At 43.2% G+C, this 21892-nt stretch overlaps 1 protein-coding gene across 1 annotated transcript in view; it reads left to right on the forward strand.

Moving 5' to 3' along the window:
• The first annotated feature begins 263 nt into the window (after window positions 1–263).
• The window catches only part of IGSF11 (immunoglobulin superfamily member 11), a 158514-nt gene continuing 136885 nt past the window's right edge, over window positions 264–21892 (forward strand). Inside the window, exon 1 of the mRNA XM_072398409.1 lies at window positions 264–879. Coding sequence (XP_072254510.1) covers window positions 819–879 — 61 coding nt within the window. The 5' untranslated portion in view covers window positions 264–818. The remainder of the gene's footprint in view (window positions 880–21892) is intronic.

The following is a 21892-nucleotide window of genomic DNA, read 5'->3' on the forward strand; positions in this document are numbered from 1 at the left end:
TTAGAAGGCTAGGGGGTTAATAAATCAGACTCATGCAGACCTCATTTATCCCAACACAGCGCAGCCTCCAATGCCGCATCCCATGCACCAGGCTGCAGTTAGCACACTATCCGCTAGGTGTCGCTGGAGCACACACCTGTCTGCAGTCTGTAGCCCGGGCGGCGTCCTCGGGTTGCCCGGAGACGGTGGTGCTGTCAATGGATGGAGGGGGGGGGGAGCACGTGCCGCGGCAGCACAGGGGCAGCGTGCAGACCGTACAGCTCCTGCCCCGGTGCACCCACAGCCTCCTGTCCATGATGTCACCCTGATCGCCTCTGCAGACTATTCCTCCACCCCACACATCCTATGGAAGATCTGCCCCCTCCAGCACATGAGCTCATCATCCTGCAGAGCATTTCACCCCCGGTGCCCTCCCGTGCAGACTATTAGATCCTGGGTGTCCTGCAGAGGATTGTGCTGCAGCTGATCTCATATTTTGCTGCAACCCCGGTGCCACCCTGTACCATCCTCTCCTGCCTGGCATCATCCAAGCTGCCCCCGGATTTATTATTGCCACCTTGCCTGCCATCTGCTCATCTCTTCCTGCAGTGTGGTAGGGACGGGTGATCGGGTGTAGGGAGCCCGCAGTGCCCCCCATTGGCTCCTCCCTGGAGTTGGTGCAGGAGGGGCCCCTGGGACGGTGGGGATCCTTTCCTGGGTGGATTACAAGGGATCTGGTGGATCTGTAAGTGGTTCATGCCCTGTGGATTGTGCTGACCTGGGAGACTGAAGGGGCAGAAGAAGCCACCAGCACCCCGGGCACAGCTGCCCCCTGCAGGATGAGGAGTTCGGGATCTTGGGGGATCTGGCTGGTCCTGGGAGCTGTCACAGGGCTCAGAGGTAAGTCACCTACCTTGCTCTATCAGACTATTCTACATGCTATGGCACTGCCCATGGGTACCCACTGTGAAGGGGTGCTGGCATTGTCTGTCTTCTCCACTGGCATGTGCTATATGGCATGTGGTGTCTGGGATTGGACTCCCCCATTGATGAGGTGCTGCCTATATGCCCCACTAGCATGTAGTCCTAATGGTATATGGGCACTAATAAGTGGGCGCTTGCATTGGGTACCCACTTTGAAAGGGTTCTGTTACATCAGTGTGACTTCATAGGGTTGGGCATTGTCTGTCTGCTTCACTGGCATGTGCTGTATATGATGTGGGCACTACTAGTGGAATCCTGGATTGGATAGCCGGTGTCTACTGAAGGGCATATGGGCAGTGCCAAGAACGCTTTTGCATTGGGTACCGATTTTTAAGGAATGAAGTTACATCAGTGGGTTCTTTTAAGGTTCTATGGGACTGGGCATGTGTATCTGCTCATCTAGTATGTTGCTGCTCCTTAGCACATGGGCACTTACATTGAGTACCCACATTAAAGGGGTGCTGTCTAAATCATATATGTGTCACTGGCACGTGGCCCCTGTTGCCAAGTAGTCTTTTGCATTGGGTACCCATTTTTAGAGGTGAAGTTACATCAGTGGGTTCTTTTAAGGTTCTATGGGACTGGGCAGTGTGTATCTGCTTATCTAGTACTTTGCTGCTCCTTAGCACGTGGGAACTTCCACTTACATTGAGTACCCACATTAAAAGAGTGCTGTATAATGCCTATATGTGTCACTGGCACGTGGCCCCTGTTGCCAAGTAGGCTTCTCCATTGGGTACTCATTTTTAGAGGTAAAGTTACATCAATGGGTTCTTTTAAGGCTCCATGGGTATGGCCTATCTGCTACAATGGCATGTCCTGCCACATGGCAGATGGGTACTGCCCATTGGGTTTTTACATTGGATACCTATATTTAGGGGCGCTGTGCACTATATTCTATTAGCATGCCCCTGCTACATGGCACATGGTTACGTTTCAGTGGGTTCTTGCTTTTGCTACCTACATTTAGGGGTGCTATTTAATGGCTATATGCTCCACTGGCATGTGTCCTCTTACTAGTGTATGGGGACTACCCAGCGGGCTCCTATATTGTGTACCCGCTTTTAAAGGTAAAGTTAGATCAGTGTTTTATTTCAGGGCTTCATGAGACTGGGCATTGCCTATCTGCACTCCTGGCATGTCCTGCTGTAAGGGCATATGGGCACTACCCAGATGTTTCTGTATTGGGTGCCCACTTTTAGAGGTGAAGTGACATTAGTGTTTTACTTTAAGGCTCCATGGAACAGGGCATTACCTATCTGTTCCAACATGGGCACTTCCCATTGTGTTCTTGGATTGGGTATTCACTTTTAAAGGGTGCTTAATAGTATATGTTCAGCGGGCTCCTGCACTGGGCACCTAAAGGTGAAGTTACATCAGTATTTATTTCAGGGCTACATGGGAACTGGGTATTTCCTATCTGCTCTACTAGCATAGGCATGTGACACAGGCACTACCCATTAAGTTCTTGTATTGTGTATCAACTTTTAAGGGGTGCTGTCCAATGCCTCTAAACTTTACTAGCATGTGCCCCCATATAGTACATGGGCACTACCCAGCAGACTTTTGCATTGGGTATCTACTTTTAGGGGTGAGGTTACATCAGTGTGCTCCCTTAAGTCTCCATGGAACTTGGCATTGCCTATCTGCACCCCTAGCTATATGGCATATGGGTGCTACCCAATGTACTTTGGATACCCACTTTTAAGGGGTGCTTTGACTTCTGGACACACTACAAATCCCAGCATGCATTATTACAGTTCCCCTACAGCTGGTTTTATTGATGTTCATCCATTATTACATATGTTTCTATAGCAAATGTTAGATTGTATTGTAATGAGCCAGGATTTCACCCTCCTGGGATGCTCAGTATGTGTATGTTGTATTCTCTGCACCTCCCCAGCCCCGGATATTTCTATATTTAAGTCTCTGCTTATTGTGGTGTTGTGTACTTCTCAGGGCAAAGCTTCTAAGCTTCTTTATTTGTCTGCTCAGACTGTCTGTCTCCTTGAGTCCTCCTGCAACACTTCCAATGCTGCAGTGACGATGTCGTCAGCTGTTTACAGTCATTTCCAGGGACTATTGACACTTTGAATCCAAGCTATTGACTTTGAGGGACCTTTCTGGCCCATCAAAGGGTATTCGATAATTTGGATTTGTATAGTTCCACTGACAACATAGACTTCATGTAAAGATTGTTTCAATTAAAGTGTAAGGACGCCAGATTGTGTAAGAGCAGTGAATGTCTTGTGTCCATGTTAAGAAGATTCACTCTCTCCATTGGCCTTGGAGTCAAAACAAAAAATTGTAATTGTTGGCTAAAGAGATAAAATCTTCCATTGGAGAAATGAGTTCTGGTGACAATGATTGGGGAATAAATCAAAGAGATCCTTACTTCCTATGCAACAAAAACTGAAGGAAATATCCCAAAAAGTGCAAAAAGAGTCCCAAATGGGACTCAAAAAAATTAAAAGACTGCTGGTGGTCTTAACCATTCCTTGCTGTATCCAAAAAGTTTTGACTTTACATTACGTTACACTGTAACCCGACGTCTCAAAAAAAAAAGTATATCATTGGCAAGCTGGTTGATCGAATTCAAGACTTTGCCAGGGACAAAGTAACAATTCCAAGAGATGAATCCAAAATCAGAAACTGTTGCTGGGTATTGGGGATGGTTGGCAGCTCTGAGTGTCTTGGCATTCTTGACTGTTGGTGGGTAAAGTTGGTTTTTGGAATGTCTTCGTCACCCCAGGGAATATAGAGCAGTGACTCCAAAAAATGTTTGCATATGTTATATGATGAGAGATCAATACAATAAATTGTTGTCAGAGATCTGATACACTGAGAGAAGAATTGTCAAAAATTTGTAGCCGGTTGCTTTGAGTTTGGGAGTTTTAAAATTCGAACATTTGTGTAATATTTTGTAGTTTTTCTGCGGTTCTAATCCTAAATATCCATACTTGTCCAGTAACTGCAAACATGAAATATAAAAACTGCAACATTGTTTTTGTTTGTTTACTTTTTTATTATATTTTTACTACATGACAATTGCAACCTTGTATCACATGACAATGATGACTTTGGGTGATGTGTGTTTATAAATACATTAATGTGTTTGATGTATGGCAATTTACTGTGTAAATATATATATATATTTATTTATTCATTTGTTTAAATGTTTATGTTAGTTGTAATTTTATCCCATCACCACTCACCATGGTCCTGGTAATTTGCGGAAAACATATTCCCTGATTCTGTTCTCCAACCTCACCTCTGATGCACTTTCAGTATTTTGTATGACTAGTTACAAATGCTGCTGGTAAATGACAGTGACTTTATTTCAACATTCTCCCGTATACCTTATTAGATTGCAAGCTCTTCTGCCTTCTGTTTCTCCTTTATACACTAATAGATTGTAAGCTCTTTTACTTTCTGTATCCTGCCCTATACATTAATAGATTGTAAGCTCTTCTACCTATTCTATTCTCTCTTATACCCTAATAGCTTGTAAGCACTTCCACCTTATATGTAACCTTTATAAATTTTAAGCTCTTCTACCTTCCGTATCTTCCCTTATACTCTATTAGATTGTAAGCTCTTTTACCTTCTCTATCTTCCCTTATACTGTAATAGATTGTAAGCTCTTCTACCTTCCGTATCCTTCCTTATACCCTAATAGATTGTAAGCTCTTCTACCTTCCGTATCCTCTCTTATACTCTAATATATTGTAAGCTCTTCTACCTTCCGTATCCTCCCCTATACTCTAATGGATTGTAAGCTCTTCTGCCTCCTCCTTTTATCCCAATAGATAGATTGTAAGCTCTTCTACCTTCTGTTTGCTCCCTTATATATTAGATTGTAAGCTCTTCTACCTTCTGTTTGCTCCCTTATATAATATATTGTAAGCTCTTCCACCTTTTGTTTGCTTCCTTATATAATAGATTGTAAGCTCTTCTACCTTCTGTTTGCTTCCTTATATAATAGATTGTAAGCTCCTCTACCTTTTGTTTGCTTCCTTATATAATAGATTGTAAGCTCTTCTACCTTCTGTTTGCTCCCCTATAAATTAGATTGTAAGCTCTTCTGCCCTCTCTGTCCTCCCTTTTACCCTGTGATCAGGCTGATTGTCCCTTTCTGCCTATGGCAATCGCCATCTTTTCCAGGGACCGTGTGCCGGGGAATATCCGAGGATCCTATACTGTGTGTGTGGAGTGATTTTGGATTGGCAGAGTGAAATGTCCATCAGTTGGTGAGTCCGGGCTCATAAATTATGCCGGAGTCAGGAAATATTGGATTATTGGATATTCCACATCACCGCGGTCCCAGCGAGGACCTCCAGACACTGCAGCTTTCAGAGCTCATTGTACAGCATGGCAGAGACGATTGATAATTGGAGGAAGTGAATTACATATCCTACAGAATTCTTTTCTTATGGAAAAAGAAGGATTTGTCCCCATTTAGAGATCGCTGCTATAAGCCTTGTGATGCCACTGTGCCCGGCCCCGGATTACACGATGATATCAAACCCTCGTACTTTGATTTTGGGGTGCAGTTGGGTGAATTTGGGGTTGAAAATGTGATTTTGCTCTCCATTTCTATTCATTTTAATAAGGGAACAAATGCAGTGATAATTTAGGGGTAGATTTAAAAAGCAATAAATCATTCACTCCATGGAAATAAAGAATTTTCTTCCAATGTTTGGCGAATGTCAGATTCACTGCTTTATACACAGATCTCATAGAATAGAAATTCAGTTCACAGATAGTTAAAAAGTCGATAGTTGAAATCAATGATTTTATAATGGGCACACTTGTTGTGAAAGGCTCCCACCAGGGCTGCATTGAGTTCCCAGGTCTCATAATAGGAGTTCTCCAGAATCTCTGCACAGCCTGTGCCCATTATGGGGCGTTCCACCTACCCTGTGCTGAGTTCATGGGTCTGTATACCAGCTGTGCCCATTATGAAGGGTTCCTATTATCCCCGGTTTGTATACTTTCTGTGCCCAATGTGATGGGTCCCCACCATCCCAGCACTGAGTTTTAGGTCTGTATGCCAGCTGTGCCCACAATGAAGGGCTCCCGTTATCCTTGCAGTGAGTTTCAGTTTTCTATACCTGCTGTACCCATTATAAGGAGTTCTCCCTGTCCCTGCAGTTCTTGGGTTTGTTCTCCCTGTGCCCATTATGATGAGCTCCCACCATCCCAGTGCTGAGTCCCCAGGTCTGCACACCTCCTGTGCCCAATGTGACGGGTCCCCGCCATCTCAGAATTGAGTTCCTGGGTCTGTATACCAGCTGTGCCCATTATGAAGGGTTCCTATTATCCCCGGTTTGTATACTTTCTGTGCCCAATGTGATGGATCCCTACAATCCCAGCACTGAGTTTTAGGTCTGTATGCCAGCTGTGCCCACAATGAAGGGCTCCCGTTATCCTTGCATTGAGTTTCAGTTTTCTATACCTGCTGTTCCCATTATAAGGGTTCTCCCTGTGCCCATTATGATGAGCTCCCACCATCCCAGTGCTGAGTCCCCAGGTTTGCACACCTCCTGTGCCCAATGTAACGGGTCCCCACCACCTCAGCATTGAGTTCCTGGGTATGTATACCAGCTGTGCCCATTATGAGGCCCCCACCATCCATGTTCCCTAGGTCTGTATATCTGCTGTGCCCATTATGAGCCCTAACCATCCCTTTGCTGATTATTTTTTCCCCATGCATATTAAGGGAAGGTTCAGACCTGTGGTGGCACCTTGGCCACACTGAAGTGGGCATCCATCAGCAGTACTGAGCTACATTTTGCTGGCCCATTTCATTCTCCATAAGGCTGCTGTGGGTCGATGCTACTTGTAACACCTCCCACGGGGCGGCATGAAGGATTGGCAACGGCACCACCCATATAAACCTGAACTTGAGCCTTATAAATACCTGTTTTATTGTATTCTGTTCAGCATGTCATAAGATTCTCACCCTCCTACCACACTGCATATCCAGGATGTGACCCCCCTGCCTGCAGACTCTGGTGCCACCTGCAGGCAGTGCTTATTCCCTGACCGGTAAGTAGCCTGGAGGTGCAGTAATGATACATCAGAGGTATGTGAATAGCACAGAACATTCACATATCTGTGTTTCTGCTGTGTTATAAACTTTGAGCTTCTCCTTCCATTACTGAGAGCCAATCACATCTGAGGAGTGGTCACTGCAATAAGTGATAAATAAATTCCTGATCTCCCAATACACAACAACATGAATTTACAAATCATTATAAAGCCATTGCAGAGCTCCAATCCAGCGTCTCTACCTAGGCTGAGATGATGTCACCAGTCTGCTGCAGGCAGGAGAAACATTTCCCTTGTCTCTTCTCCTCCATTGATCAGACTGCAACATTGTAACTTTGCGTCTGATTTATTAATGTTATCCAAGACTGATATCATGGGAGAACCTGGGTGATCCTGCAGATTTGGAATGGATCTGCTCCAGGATTAGAAACATGTATGGTAAAATGATGTGTAACAAAATCTGTTTCAGGTTTTCTGGATTACCCAGGTTCACCCATGATAGTCTTCTCCAGTCCTGAAAGGCATTAATAAAACACGTCCATTGAATGCGGTGATGAGGCTGCCGGATTTACATGGTTGTGCCGGCAAGTAGATATCGGGCATTTCAAAATCGAGGGCAAATGGTGGAAATTTATCTTCCCGACCAATCGAGATTCTTTAAATTTTATACAAGTTGTTGATTGAACGTAATAATAAAAGAAAGAATGGGAAATCCATTGGGAAATACGACCCGCATATGGCCAGGATCAGTCACAACAAGCACTCCGCATCGCGGTGGGTTATCCAGCGCTCAGCCCTGAGGGCGCACTTCCCTTCCTCTGATTGGTCGGGTAATGTAGGAGCGCTCAGTAATGTGGATAAGGACCATTGGAGTCAGTGACACCCACGTGATGAGCTCTTACTGGAGGGGATGAGGGCTCAAGGGGTTAATGTGCTGGAATTAATTAGGCGGAATGGTAAATGTCTTGTAAATGGAGGGGTCATGTGATGGGAATCACGGCTCCTCTACAACAACGGCTCTTTTGTGTGGTGTGGATGGGGCCACTTATGATCTCTCCATTGGGATCGGCATGGAAAGGGTTAAACACAATGGGGGGGCAGCATAGCATCAATTATACAGATTTCGATAGTGTTTTACCCCAAGGTGAAAAATAGTCCAGCTAATTTGGGTTTGGTCGGGGGGCTCCGGTGGGCATCATGGATCTATTCCCTAAGAATAAAAATGTTATGGCAGCTTACGTCCTTTTTTTTTTTTTTCTTGACTTTTTGCTTTCTGTGCTAGGGTGACAACGCTTGTTGCATAGAATCAGTAGAGGAGCAGCGTTGTCACCCTAGAATTAAGCAAAAGAACACCTCCGTGTCCTTGTGATTATAAAGGGCGAGTGTTCTACATTCCTCGGGGCCACAGGGTCTGCAGAGGTCTCCATCAGACCCGTCCTGGGGAGATTCAGATTTGAAAGACGTGGCCCCAGGGATTTGTTGTGATGCAGGGGGGCAGATCCAGGGGGGCCCCTGGATCTGCACATAGATGACCATCGGTGGTAGTGCAGGGCTGCCATTGAACGAACAGAAAGGTGCAAATTCTGCTTAGGGGCCCTTAGATCTATAGCTAGATGTCCATCAGTGGTGCTGCAGGGCTGCCATGGAGGAGTCAATATTCTGCATTGGGGTCCCTAGGTCTGTAACCAATCCATTGGCACCCCACAGACTATGCAAGATACGGGGCAGCACTCACTGATTGTCTGGCAGGATCAATATCACCAGCATCAGCTGCATATATAGAGACCATGCCCGTGTATTGGCACAGCTGCATGTAGCCCCCACCAGGAGCTCCTGTGGCTAGGTGACAACGTAGAAACTGAACTCCGAGACAGTTGTCACCCTATAACAAGAAGCGCATAAGCAAGGACCTTCATGGCAGGATCACCAAATGAAAGCTGCAAATGTAAAAAGCACCAAAAGGCCATATAGTGAACAGCCGAGGGGTCCAATAGAACCCTAAAGGGGCCCCAAGCATTTGTGGCCCTTGTCTTGCACACCCCTTATGCAAAATCCAATCCAGGGTGTATTTTATTTCTTTTTTTCTCCTTTTTGCTTTTCCTTTTCTGTTTTATTGCTGGCATGTGAGGCAATTTGCAGAAATCAGTGATTTTGCAGATTTTTTTTCTAAAAGAGCCCCTTTGTTCTCCATTGATAGGGGGAGGGTAGATTTATACACTGATAATTACATGAAAGAACTCCGACTTTAGAGCTGATCTGTCCAGTCGTCTTTCTCCCTCTAATAGTTTCTGATCCAATGTGACTTCCTTCAATATTCTGCCATTTATGTGACTGCACGTAGTGCTGTACATTAAATAGGGGTTGCAAATGACAGATACTAAAGGAGGAGAGGACCCTGCCCTGAAGAGCTTACAATCTAGGAGGCGGGGGGAGTATCATACATCATTCACCGGCTTTGTGCTGGTGACAACGTTACATGGGTGTGTGCAATATGTCCGTAGGGCTGCATGGGGTTTCCAGCAAGGGGGGATGGGGTGACAACACAGGAGCTCAATTGGAAGATCAGGACAGAGTTGTCACTGCCACAGGATTGGTCAAAACTTTTAACTGTAGAAGAGGAAGTGAGGAGAAAATTTTTATACAAAATTAGTTTTTCATTACCTAAGGAGATAATTTATGTGAAGTTGTAGCGAAAATACATTTGTCCTCAGTGTCACTGCCATGCCAGATCCCTAAATGACCGACTTCCAATATGGAGTATTGGGGTCCCTATAGCCAGGCATCCACCCTCACCCCCTTCTCCATTGCTCATTCTCAGCCAATCACCAATGATCCTGCCAAGTGACAATTACTGAATGTCTGTACAGTTGTCACCTGAACAAGGGTCCCTATTGGATGATTTTCTCTTCTGGTGACAATGAATATCTAACTGAAAAAAACAAATATATATATTGATTTTTATGGGATCCAATTATAAAAATTTTCACCCAAGATTCACATAACATTTTCCCCAAATTATGATTATGTAGATGTTAGTGTAGTGTGATGTTTGGTGAATCTTGGGTGAATATTTATAAATAAACTCCTACATAATCACATGATCAATGTTACTATTAATGATAAGTCTTTGTTTGCACGTTCCAATATTCAAATTAAAAATACAAATTCCCACCAATCAGAATCCAGATAAATATATAACAGGGCGGAGTATGTGCCGCATCAATGTGAGAGCTGAACTGCATTGTTCACCGCAGCCAATCAGAATCCTCCGTCTCTTCTTCCCGGCACTGAAAGGAAGAAACAAAGCCTTGTCATATAACAATACGATGAACGATTGTTTCATGGAAAAATACAATGTAGCAAAATGTAGAAAACGTGAAATGAAACATTGATACAGCAGCCAATCTGATCACGTACAATCATCAATAAATCAATTCTTTATTCCTGAATCTGATCGATCAAACGTAATCAATATCACTCAGCAATCAATATCATTCATCCATAAGATATGATTGAAAGAAATATTTCAATCTGACCGATTGAGGTTCTCTTGATATGAATCAATCAGTGTTATTGATCACTTTTGATTGATCAGGTTAGAAATGAAGAATCAATATATTGGCAGTCATACAAGACAATCAGATCGGCTGCTCGATCATTGTAGAATGAATCCCTTTCTATTTCCATGTTTTCTAATTCACTATGTCGTATTTCTTCCGATCGTCAATAAATCGATTCTTTGTTCCTGAATCTGATAAATCAATGTGATCGATTTCAAGAGAACCTCAATTGGTCAGACTGGAATCCTATCTGATGGATGAATGATATTGATATCTGAGTGATATTAATCACCTCTGATCGATCGGGTTCAGAAATAATCAATGTATTGACGTCCATACGTGATGATCCGATTGGCTGCTGGATCAGTCTTAGAATTATTCCCTTTCTCTTTACTTATTTCTAATTTTGCTTCATTGTATTTCTTCCGATCGTCAATAAATCGATTCTTTGTTTCTGAATCTGATCGATCATAAGTGATCAATATCACTCATTGATCCATATCAAGAGAACCTCAGTCGGTCAGATTGGAATATTTTTCAATTGCACAAACACCTGATGTATGGATATATTGATCACATCAGAATCAATTTATTGACGATCGTACAAGACGATTGGATTGGCTCTTCGATCCCTCATAGAATGATTCTGTTTCTCTTTTTATTTTTCCTATTTTGCTTCATTGTGTTTCTTCCATGGTATTGTTATAAGACAACGCTTTGTTTCTCTCTTCACTGTCTGCGCAGGGAGACGGAGGGTTCTGATTGGCTGCGGTGAACAATGCAGACAATTGGAGTCAGTTCAGCTTTCAGACACATTGATAAGTCGGCCCCGGTACTCCTTCCTATTATATATTTATCTTGTCGTAGTGAGGGGACAGTGAGAGCTTGGTCAGTTTCCTCGCAGTCGCCTGTCAGCGTTATCAGACATTACCTAATTAAGCGACCACTTACGCCCCGTCTGCGGACGTCAGTTGTTACTCGCCAATTTACTGCAGGTCCTCGCTTTTTACAAGAGGCGGCTGACTTTCACAACGAGGGCTCTAATCTGCGCTCGTTAGCACAAAGCCATTATTTTGTCTTTGAAAACCATTTATTACATTTCCTCTACCGAAAAAAAAAGGGGCCGCGGCGACCTTTACGTCCGGTGGCGTCCGCTTCGGTGTTGTGGTGTTTGAGTTGAATATTATTTAATTCTGTTTTATAGGCATTTTATTTGTCTCTGCTTGCTCTGGGGCCGTTTGGATCAGCTCCACCTGGGCGTGTCTGACGAGCTTAGCCAATGAAGCTGCGTGAAGGACGATGTGCACTAATGGCAGCCAATCTGAGCCTAGATCGCACCGTTGTGATTTTTTACAAAGCTATGATGAAAAAAGACATAAGTCCATCAAGTTCAACCACCAGGGAAATAAACATTGCCCAGATAAAAACCCTATTATTATTACTACACAGTATTTATATAGCGCCATCATATTACGCAGAGCTGTACAAAGTCCATAGTCATCTCACTAGCTGTCCCTCAAAGGAGCTCACAATCCATTCTCCCTAACTCAGTCATATGTCTTTAATACAGTCTAAGGACAATTTTGGGGGAAAGCCAATTAATCTAACTGCATGTTTTTGGAATTCGGGAGGAAACGGGAGAACCAGGAGGAAACCACACAAACTCCATGCAGATGGTTTTGAACCTGGGACCCAGCGTTGCAAAGACTAGAGTGCTAACCACTGAGCCACCATAGACTTTGTTGATCCAGAGGAAGGCAAAAAAAAACCCTGGTACAGTTTGCTCCAACAAGGAACAAAAATTCCTTCCTGATCCCACAAGGCAATCGGATTTGTGATTGGCTGCTCTGGATTTTTGCACTTTACCCCTTGCAGATATTCATGGTTCTTCTTCATTAGGTTGACTTGTATGTATTGCTTTTGCATTATCATCACCACCATGCACAGTGATCTCCCCAGCTCCTTTCAGGTGGGCGTACCACCCAGCAAATTTTTAATAATCACCCAAAATTAGGCAGGTGGTTACTGAAACATTGGGTCACAATACAGCGCCCACCACCACATGTCTAGATCTTCCAAACCTAGCTGGAAAAAATTTCTGGGGATAATACTGATGCAATAATGCCTTGACCATTGTGCTGGTCATTCATGGTGATTGGCATTTCAATGGGCATCCCAGCGTACTTCAACCGACCTGCAGTTAAATGCATTGCCATGTGCATGGTTCAGTCAGAAAAAAGAATGGGCTGCCTTAATGCAACGTAATGGGGCCATTATGATCCAAAAAATCTCCTAGTAGCCAACAGAACCCTTGCCAAGCTGACTGTGGAGTCCCCCTTGGGGAGGATCTAATGCCCTCCAGCAGGGCACCCGTAACACATGTCCATCCTTGTTCTCGGCATCCCTATGTCCGCCCCCATCCTCGCCTTCTCATTGTAGTGACCGGAGACTCGTGCCCCCACAGCAAAGATTTACATTTCAGATTCACAAAAAAACAAACAATGAGCCCATTGATACATTTTGTTTTCGGCTGACTATTCCGTTTTTGAAGGTTTGAAAGGCGACATTTTTATTCTGGTATTTATCATCCTCAAACTTCTCTTTGTCTGAAAAAAAAGTCTCCCCCACATCATCTGACCCTGCAAGGAGAATTCTGCGCATTCCTCTCCCCGCAGCCTGGTCTGCGCACCAAGTACAAAACTTTGCTGGAGTTTTGGGTTGGGAGTGGCTTTGTTTGGCCCCATTGGGAATTTTTTTTTTTGGCACCATTCTCACCGGAAATCAAAAATTCTGCCGTTGTTATCAAAAAATGTGATTGTCATAGCGGAGAAATTTGGAGGAGAGCAGCAAATATTTTGGGACAAGGCTAAATAAAGTGGGGCAAAGCCAAGTTGATGTAGTTGTGGGTCCCAACCATCATGGAGTGGCCATCAGGATGTAGAAGATCAGCCAGGATGGAGAGAACTACATGTCAGTGCAGTGGTGTCACCGACTCCCTGCAGCGTCTTCACTTGTTTTCCCGCACAGGTACTGCAGTAACCCCATCGGAAGGTTGGTACTTCCCGGCCCAGTTCCAGAGACTTCCCAGGTATACAGAATGGACTCATTCACCATTACCCACAACATTTTGGACACATCTGAAAATCAGTTGCTTAAATTTATTTGGCTGTTAGATGGAATCGTTTTTATGGATTGGAAGTGAAAATTGCCCCAATCCAAGCGATTTAAATCATGTGATCCACTGGGCCAAAATGGGCCAGAATGATGATGAACCATGGCAGGGTGTGCAGGCAAGAAGTAAGAAGGTGAAATACTGATACCCTGATCACTGTGTGGGCAGTCAAGGGGTAAGGGGGTAGTCAGGATGGAGGAGGGGGCAATAAGAATGAAAGAGGTCAGCCAAGGTGCAAGGTGGTAGTCAGGATGATGGAGGGGCAATTAGAATGACAAAGGGCAACCAGGTAGTCAGGATGAATGGGGATCAGTCAGGACAAAGGAGGGCAGACAAAGGGTAAGGGGGTACTTAGAATGGAGGTAAGTTAGTCAGGATAAGGTAGGGCTGTCAGGAGGTAGGGAATTCATCAGGATGGAGGGCAGTCAGGACTAAGAAGGGCTGATAAAGAGGAAGAGGGTAGTCAGAATGGAGGGGGTGGCAGTAAGGATAAAGTAGGGCAGTCAAGAGGGGGCAATTAGAATGAAGAAGGCATTAAAGGATAGGTGTTAGGATGGAGGGGGGTCATTTAGGGTGGATGAATAGGGTGGAGTTAGGACAATGGGGTCAACCCTATGCAGGATGAGGAGGTTTACTTGCATAGCCAGTGAAGTGGAAAGTATTTCTTGCTCCCTGCAGCCTCCTTACCCGCTCTTATTGATGTCACTGCACACAGGGTGGTACCATGGGTAATGGACTGGGGGGAGTTTGCATAGAACACTGAAGGGCGTGCTTGGTACTTTGCAAGGACTGTGCAGTAAAGTTTAAATAAATCCTAAAAATAAAACCGCTCTGGTTGGTTGTTGATTTGAAAAAAGAGGGTCATTAGGGGTCCATAAATGTTAGCAGACCTTTAGTTTTAGCGGAAGATGCGTCCATTTAGATGTGGCTTTGCTTGCTGTACGGGTGCTTTAGGGGTGCCACGCAGAAGGCAGCCAGCATTTCTGGAATCCCATCAAAAGCCCCCATTATTCCCTATGACAGGTCCTCTTATCCCTTAATTAGCCAATCAGAGAAGTGTCAAGTCATCCGCCGCCGCCAGGTAACATCCGCCATTAATGCTCCGGTTATATTCTCTCTATTACTGAAGGGCGGTGCGACAAGTGAAACATTGTAAGAGGAAATGGAAATGAATCTGTAAGTTAAATTGGGCCGTGTTGGGAAGATTCCTCCCTTAGGAGCCCCCACTGAATCATGTTAATCCGTCACATCGTTTGTGAGATGCGTTATTAAAACTTCGCCTCCGTCAGACGGGTCTGTCAGATGCCTTCTGGCACTTCATGAAAACTGCAACGCCGATGAAGCCTTACAAAAATTATAAATCGACGCACAGAGCCCTATAATAGGAACCTCAAGTAGTTCCCCAATTCTATTTTTTCCAGCGCTTTAAAAGTAATTAATATAAAGTTCAGTTGTGCAATAATTGTCCCTGCTGCGTCCTCCCCATTAGGAAACAACAGAGGTCAAATTGATTGGTTGTTTAATGACTATTAAGGGTGGATCACTAGATGACATTGGGACCCCAGGGATGTCTGGCTTGGATGAAATAAATCCCAAAAGTCCCCCAAAGCAGACCCCCTCCCTTATTAAGCCCCCCTCCTGTGTTGTCAGGCTCACTTTTTGGAAAACCCTTTAGATTGGTCATGTGACATATACTCCTTTCTGCCTCCTTCCCAATGGTGGGTAGTGCTCTGTTGTAGGGAGCGGTGAGATTTAGCTGAGCATCTACACAGATAAATGCATGAATGGGAATAGATAATTTATTTTAATTTGTTATACCTGCAAAGGTATATATATATTTGATTTAGGCTTTCCTCCTAAAAGGCCCAGGTCTATGACCTGACTTTTCTCAGGTGCAGATAAGCTATTGGGTCTGGTCAAGGACACTCCCCCATCCTAATTTGTCATATCCGAGCCATCATGTGAATTGGTCAGATATTTTATTGTTCATTGCTTCCGGCAAACAAAACCCGCTGGGTGATTTCCATCGTTACTAAATTGCAACATAGCCCAGCGCAACTTGTGACCCAGTTAACCCTTCCAGGCAGCACTGCAAATTCAGTGACCTCACTTTTCTGGATGGCAGTTGGGTATTAGAGCTTGGTCAGGGACACGCCCCCCTAATTGCTGATTGGACAGTGAGGCTTGTCACATCTGTTGGTGCTGCTCTGCATGAATCCAAAGGTATATTTTGAACTATTTTTAAGCATTTTTGAAGTTCTATATTAAATATTTGATACCTTTCATACATGACAAAGGATTGCCAGAGAACTATGGGGTGACTAAAGACAGGATGCTTGCTCAAGGCAATAACCAGTAACTCATTTTGCTGATGTTCAGTGGTGGCGAATTACACCCCAGTGGATGTGTGTTGGGAACCCCAGCTTGTATAATGCATTGAGATTATAATAAAAATGTGCATGATGCCAGGACATGGTGGTACCTCTCTCTTCTCAGCATGGAGAGCAATGCAGCCCTGAAATAATCGCAGGAAGCTAATACAAAGATATAAAAGAATACTTATATTGGTTGCACAGCCACAGTTTTGGACAAAGCAGGAAAGCCTGTCTCCATTAAAGAGATTTCCTATTGCTTTCTGTCCCGGGGACACCGGTCACCCAGATGGGATATTTTGCACACAGTATCGTGAGCGGTTCTCTACAGAGCCCATGTGACCCAATGCCAACCTATGTGACCAGCCAATCACCCAAGCCAGCCGTAACCTTGCCGGTGTCTTTTCATTACCCCTCCCCCCCAGGAATATTCCGCACAATGACTCCATTGGCTTTAATTATCTCACAATTGATTTTTATTCAATAAATGAGATTAATTATCCTGTGAGCCCTGGCTGATGTCCTGAGTGAACAGATCACATGGAAGTAATTGAATTAAGCAGAACCAGAACTGGAAAAATAGGAAAAATGTGATTTCAGGTAATTAAATAGGTCATTGCTTCTGGTATTTGCTCCAGCCTTGTTCTGTTACCGACTCCCCTCCTCCACCATGGGCTGGACTCCCCTCCTCCGCCATTGGCTGAACTCCACTCCTTCACCATTAGCTGGACTCCCCTCATCCACTTTTGGCTGGACTCTCCTCCTCCACCATTGGCTAGACTCCTCTCCTCCACCATTGGCTGGGCTCCCCTTCTCCACTATTGGCTAGATTCCTCTCCTCCACCATTGGATGGACTCCCCTCCTCCACCATTGGCTGGCCCCTTCTCCACTATTGGCTAGATTCCTCTCCTCCACCATTGGATGGACTCCCCTCCTCCACCATTGGCTGGGCTCCCCTTCTCCACTATTGGCTGGACTCCCCTCCTCCACTATTGGCTAGACTCCTCTCCTCCACCATTGGCTGGACTCCCCTCCTCCACAATTGGCTGGACTCCCCTCCTCCACCATTGGCTGGACTCCCCTCCTCCACCGTTGGCTAGACTCCTCTCCTCCACCATTGACTGGACTCCCCTCCTCCACCTAATAATAATAATAATAATAATAATCAAGGGAGTGATAATAACATTGGAGAGAGGAAGAAAGGAAGAAGGGAAGAAGGAAGGGAGGAATGAGAAATAGAGGGAGGAAGAAACAGAATCTTAAAACCAATTGTTACATGTTAGGTAATATTTTCCACACTGGTCACTTAAGGTGAGAGTCAGCCATCTTTCGTACACCATCAAGATTAAAGAAGCAGGACAACATATGGATCTCTTTGCCGAGATGCCATGCTGGATTTCTACTGTGGAAAAAACAGTATGCTATCCAGATAAACTATTCACAGCTCTGTTAATGTTATTGTTAATGGCCACATTTTGTTATGAAAGCATTTAGAAAAGCCACCCTCTGTCTCCTCTGTTTCGTGCAAATGTCTATCAATAGTTCATGGTCCTTCACCAAACACCCCTGTGGTTGCAGGTCGTAAAAAAACTCATTTTTGGGTTCAGAGCTTTGTGAGCAACTGATCAATGCTAGGGATGCTGTACAGAGCACAGATCGTGTTTCCTTTATAGTATGTTCTAGGCATTGTTTGGTGTGCTCAGGGACTTCTCCATACTGAGTACAAGCTCAATTCCCTGTAGGAGCTCCGTGCTTAACGCAGAATGCTATGCTAGTATCTGCTGATATTCAGGCTCGGAACATGCTGAATATGCAGCTATTGGGCTTGGTTTTTCTGTACAGTAGAAGCTCCTTTTTTGTGAAATGGAAATAATTGCTAGATCAAAAATACTAGACTAAATCTAAGATACGTTCCATGGTTTACTACCAGTAATGAATCACACAATTTTGGCAAACTTTTGCCTTTAGTAGTCATTTCGACAAAATTTTGGCTAGAGAAAAAAAAAAAATATTATTTTTCAATCGAGACTCAAATCTAATTGAACATACTTGTACCTGGAAGCTGAAAATTTTTGGTTTCTCAAGTGCGCTTTTGACAAACCAACTTGGAGTCAATTAGAGGCAAAACTTTGTAAAGACTTTTTTACCACTCAATACTAGTGGTCTGGTTTTATCCTTCCTGTTATTGTGTCTGTAATTTTGTGTTGGTCCAATAAAGTTCTGCATTTAACATATAACTGTTTCTGAGTCTTCACATATAGAACCAAACTGCCAGAGGAGGGAGGTTTTAGTGCTGTTTTTGTGTGGCATAAAAACATACATACGGACAGAACATACGGACAAACCAACACCCTTAGGTTTACTGGTCCAAAACAAACTGTCTTTGTACACTTCACCTCTGGGCACCTTGTGTGGCTTTGACATCTTATCTTGTAGACGTAAAAGGATGGCCAATGGTCTGGAGCAAAAAGGGCAACATAGGGCAGTTGGACTAGGGGGGCAGGAGATCGGTCCTGCCTTTTATGATGACTCTAGATGTATTGCTTTGCATTTGCTCCAATAAATTTTCATTATGATGTAACATTTGGGTGGTTTCTTTCATGAACTTGATGATACTAAAGTATAATTTTTGGTAAATGCCTATGAAAGAAACCACCCAACAGTTGGTCAAATGTATCTCTTGGTGACTACATTGGTGAAATTTCTGGACATCAAGTTTTTTTTTGTCTACACATTTTCTGCAAGTCAAATAGCATTCTGTGTAGACAATAGAACTTTAGAAAATAGAACCAGAAATCTCAGCTTTCCAATCACCAAGAGATATTTGTGACCAACTGTTGGGTGGTTTCTTTAGCCAAGTGATGATGATACTAAAATATCAGCTTTAAGTAGATGCTTATGAAAGAAACCACCCAACAGTTGGTCATATGTATCTCCTGATGATTACATTGGATAGAACTATGGGATTGAGAGCTCTTGTTGGACATTTTTAAGCCAAAAGGGATCCTTTGTAGTCAATAGAACTTGATGCCAAAACTCTCACCAATGCTGTCACCTAGAGTTACATGTGACCAACTGTTGGGTGGTGGTTTAAGAAAAAAACACCCAACGGTTATAGTATAATAAAACTATTGTAGGTCAATTCCAGAGCAATATATCTCGAGTCCTTGTGAAAGGCAGGGCAGATTACATGCCCGTTTTTGCCCGTTCTGCTCCAGTTCATTGTCCTTTTACTTCAAAGCCACACAAGGTGCCCAGAGGTGGACGGGAGACAGACAGTTTGCCTTGGGCTAGTAAACCCAAGAAGAAGAAGTGTTGGTTTGGTCATCTCTTCTTGTCTTGGGCAAGTCACCAATGTAGTCATCAGGAGATTCTTCAGCCCCTTTGGTTTGGTGATTTCTTTCATAAGCCTAAAAGAGATATTTCAAATCTAATTAAGTTTTTATTCAATGTTCCAAATTAGGTTTGTGAACCCCAAGGTCATGTGTGGAGGAAGCAAAACCAGAAACTATAGCAGATATCTCTGTTGGGAATATAAATAGCCAGCATGTCCAGCCAACTCCACCTCTAACCCCTTGATGGCCCACATTATTGCCCTGATTTATTAAAGCTCTCCAATACTGGAAAACATAGCCTAACTTGGTTGAACCTGGGCTATCTAGCAAACTTGGAATGGATTTGGTCAAGGATTAAATATTATTAGCAAAATCAAAGGAACTTTTATAAATCTATTCCAGGTTTGCTTCATCACCCAAGTTCTTCCATGATAGTCTATCTTCTCGAGTCTTGGAGAACCTATAAATGGGGCCCTTTAAGTTACATTATGCTTATAGGTGATCAGCATTAAGGCAGCCCATTGATTCTGAATTGGCTGTATTAAACACCGCTCATTCACCTGTTTTAATGCACAACATGAACAAGGTAGGTGACGTTCTTGGGCTATTTATGCTACATTTACAGTGCATTGGGTGCCATTTTGTAAAACACTGCATATGAAAAAAAAGCCTGCACTATTATTGATCCTGATGGTAGATTTATTATTTTGAATGATAAATTGTCGTCTGTAGACGTGGTGCCATGCTCCCAATTCAGCTCAATTGGCTTCAATGGAATCGGGTACTGTCCTGCCAGATGGTGTTACCCAAGACATATCTTATTATGGCAGGTGACTTTAATTTGCAATTCTCTCCACAAGCTGATCATTCTAGCCTGCTGGCCAAAAAAAACTGTACTTTGTACCCAGTATGTGGCTTCTCATATATAGTTAATCAATAGTAAATAACTTCAACACAACAAGTGGCCCATATTAAAAAACATAAATACCCTATAATAGTGATTTATTCTTGTTATTAGAAATTTCAATATCTTTACAATAAACAGATTGGACGATTTACCTCTCCTTGGAGAGTTTGTGTTATAACCAAAGATTATTCCCACCCCTGACTTGTAATGTAATATTTTCCTTTAATAAAAGGATATGAAAAATAGAGCCGAGCCTTGTTGTGTTTGTTTAGACACAATAGTATCAATGAAATCTTATCAATTCTCGGGTTTATATATTAAAGCTGAACCCCAGGACAACAGTTATACACGACATTGGAATACAAATTTGTGTCTTGTTTACCAATAGATTTACTGGATAATCCAATTCAGAGGGTTTTGTGATTTATTTCCCGCTGCTGGACAGCACAGTGAGGAAGGCTGCACTGGTTTCTGAATTAAAGTGGCTATTTGGTATAAAAAGAAAAAAACCTGAAGCCATCCTTGAGCTCGATTCTAGTGACTTAGGCTAGGCTCAGATGATGTCATTAGTTTGCTGCAAGCACCAGAAAGCATGCCCCTCGATTTTTATTCCTGAGTGAACAGACAACATCTTAACTTTTCAGCTCACTCCCAGTCTGCTTTATAGGGAATGCAAAAGGCTGATTTCATACTTCCAACTTGTCTCCGATTTGAAAAAAACGGTCCTTGTAACCAAATCTCTCTGTCCCTAGTTATTCTTCAAATGTTCTTCTTTTTGGTCTGTAATATAGATATCCACTAAGCCTTTTATGTAACCCCTAAATTAATTGATATTTGAGTTATTTTGTTTGTAATCTTTTTTTTCTTTTGTTCAGTGTTCCTTGGGGGTGTGGCAGTGGGCGTGTCTTTGTCTACATACATTTCATTAAAGTTGTCCAGGAAAAATGGTACCATGTCAAATTCCTGTCAAATTCTAAAATCATTAATGATGATGACGCATAACTATTACAGAGCTGCATTAATCTGCATCTTGTGTGTGGGCCGAGAGTTTAGATATTGACATTCACAAGCCGTGCTGTTCCGTGGATGGTTCTCTTTAAGAAAAGACATATAACGATATTTGCATCTTTCTTATGCAATTTTATTCATGACAATTTATATTCATCTAAATGTATTTGTTAGAAGAGCCCCGGAGTTTTGCTGTGAGCCATTTCATTTTATTGAAGTCTGCGGGATTCCTGATATATTTGGATTGTGTTGCTGCACATGCTAATTCTTCCATTCTCAGGGTTTTATTCTTCAGATATGATAGGCAGGACATTACAAATCCTCTATATGACTCGAATATATTTCACAACAGTCTTTTCTATTTATAAATGCATGCAATCAAGATTCAACCAACTGTTACTCAAAATTCACAGATTTCTCACATTGGGCTGGATTTTACTAAAGCTCTCCAAGACGGGAGAAAAAACATGGGAGAATGTGGGTGATCCAGCTAATGTGGAAGGGATCTGGTCCAGAAATC

Source organism: Pyxicephalus adspersus, chromosome 1 (assembly GCF_032062135.1).
Source record: "Pyxicephalus adspersus chromosome 1, UCB_Pads_2.0, whole genome shotgun sequence".
In the NCBI taxonomy this organism is placed as follows: Eukaryota; Metazoa; Chordata; class Amphibia; order Anura; family Pyxicephalidae; genus Pyxicephalus; species Pyxicephalus adspersus.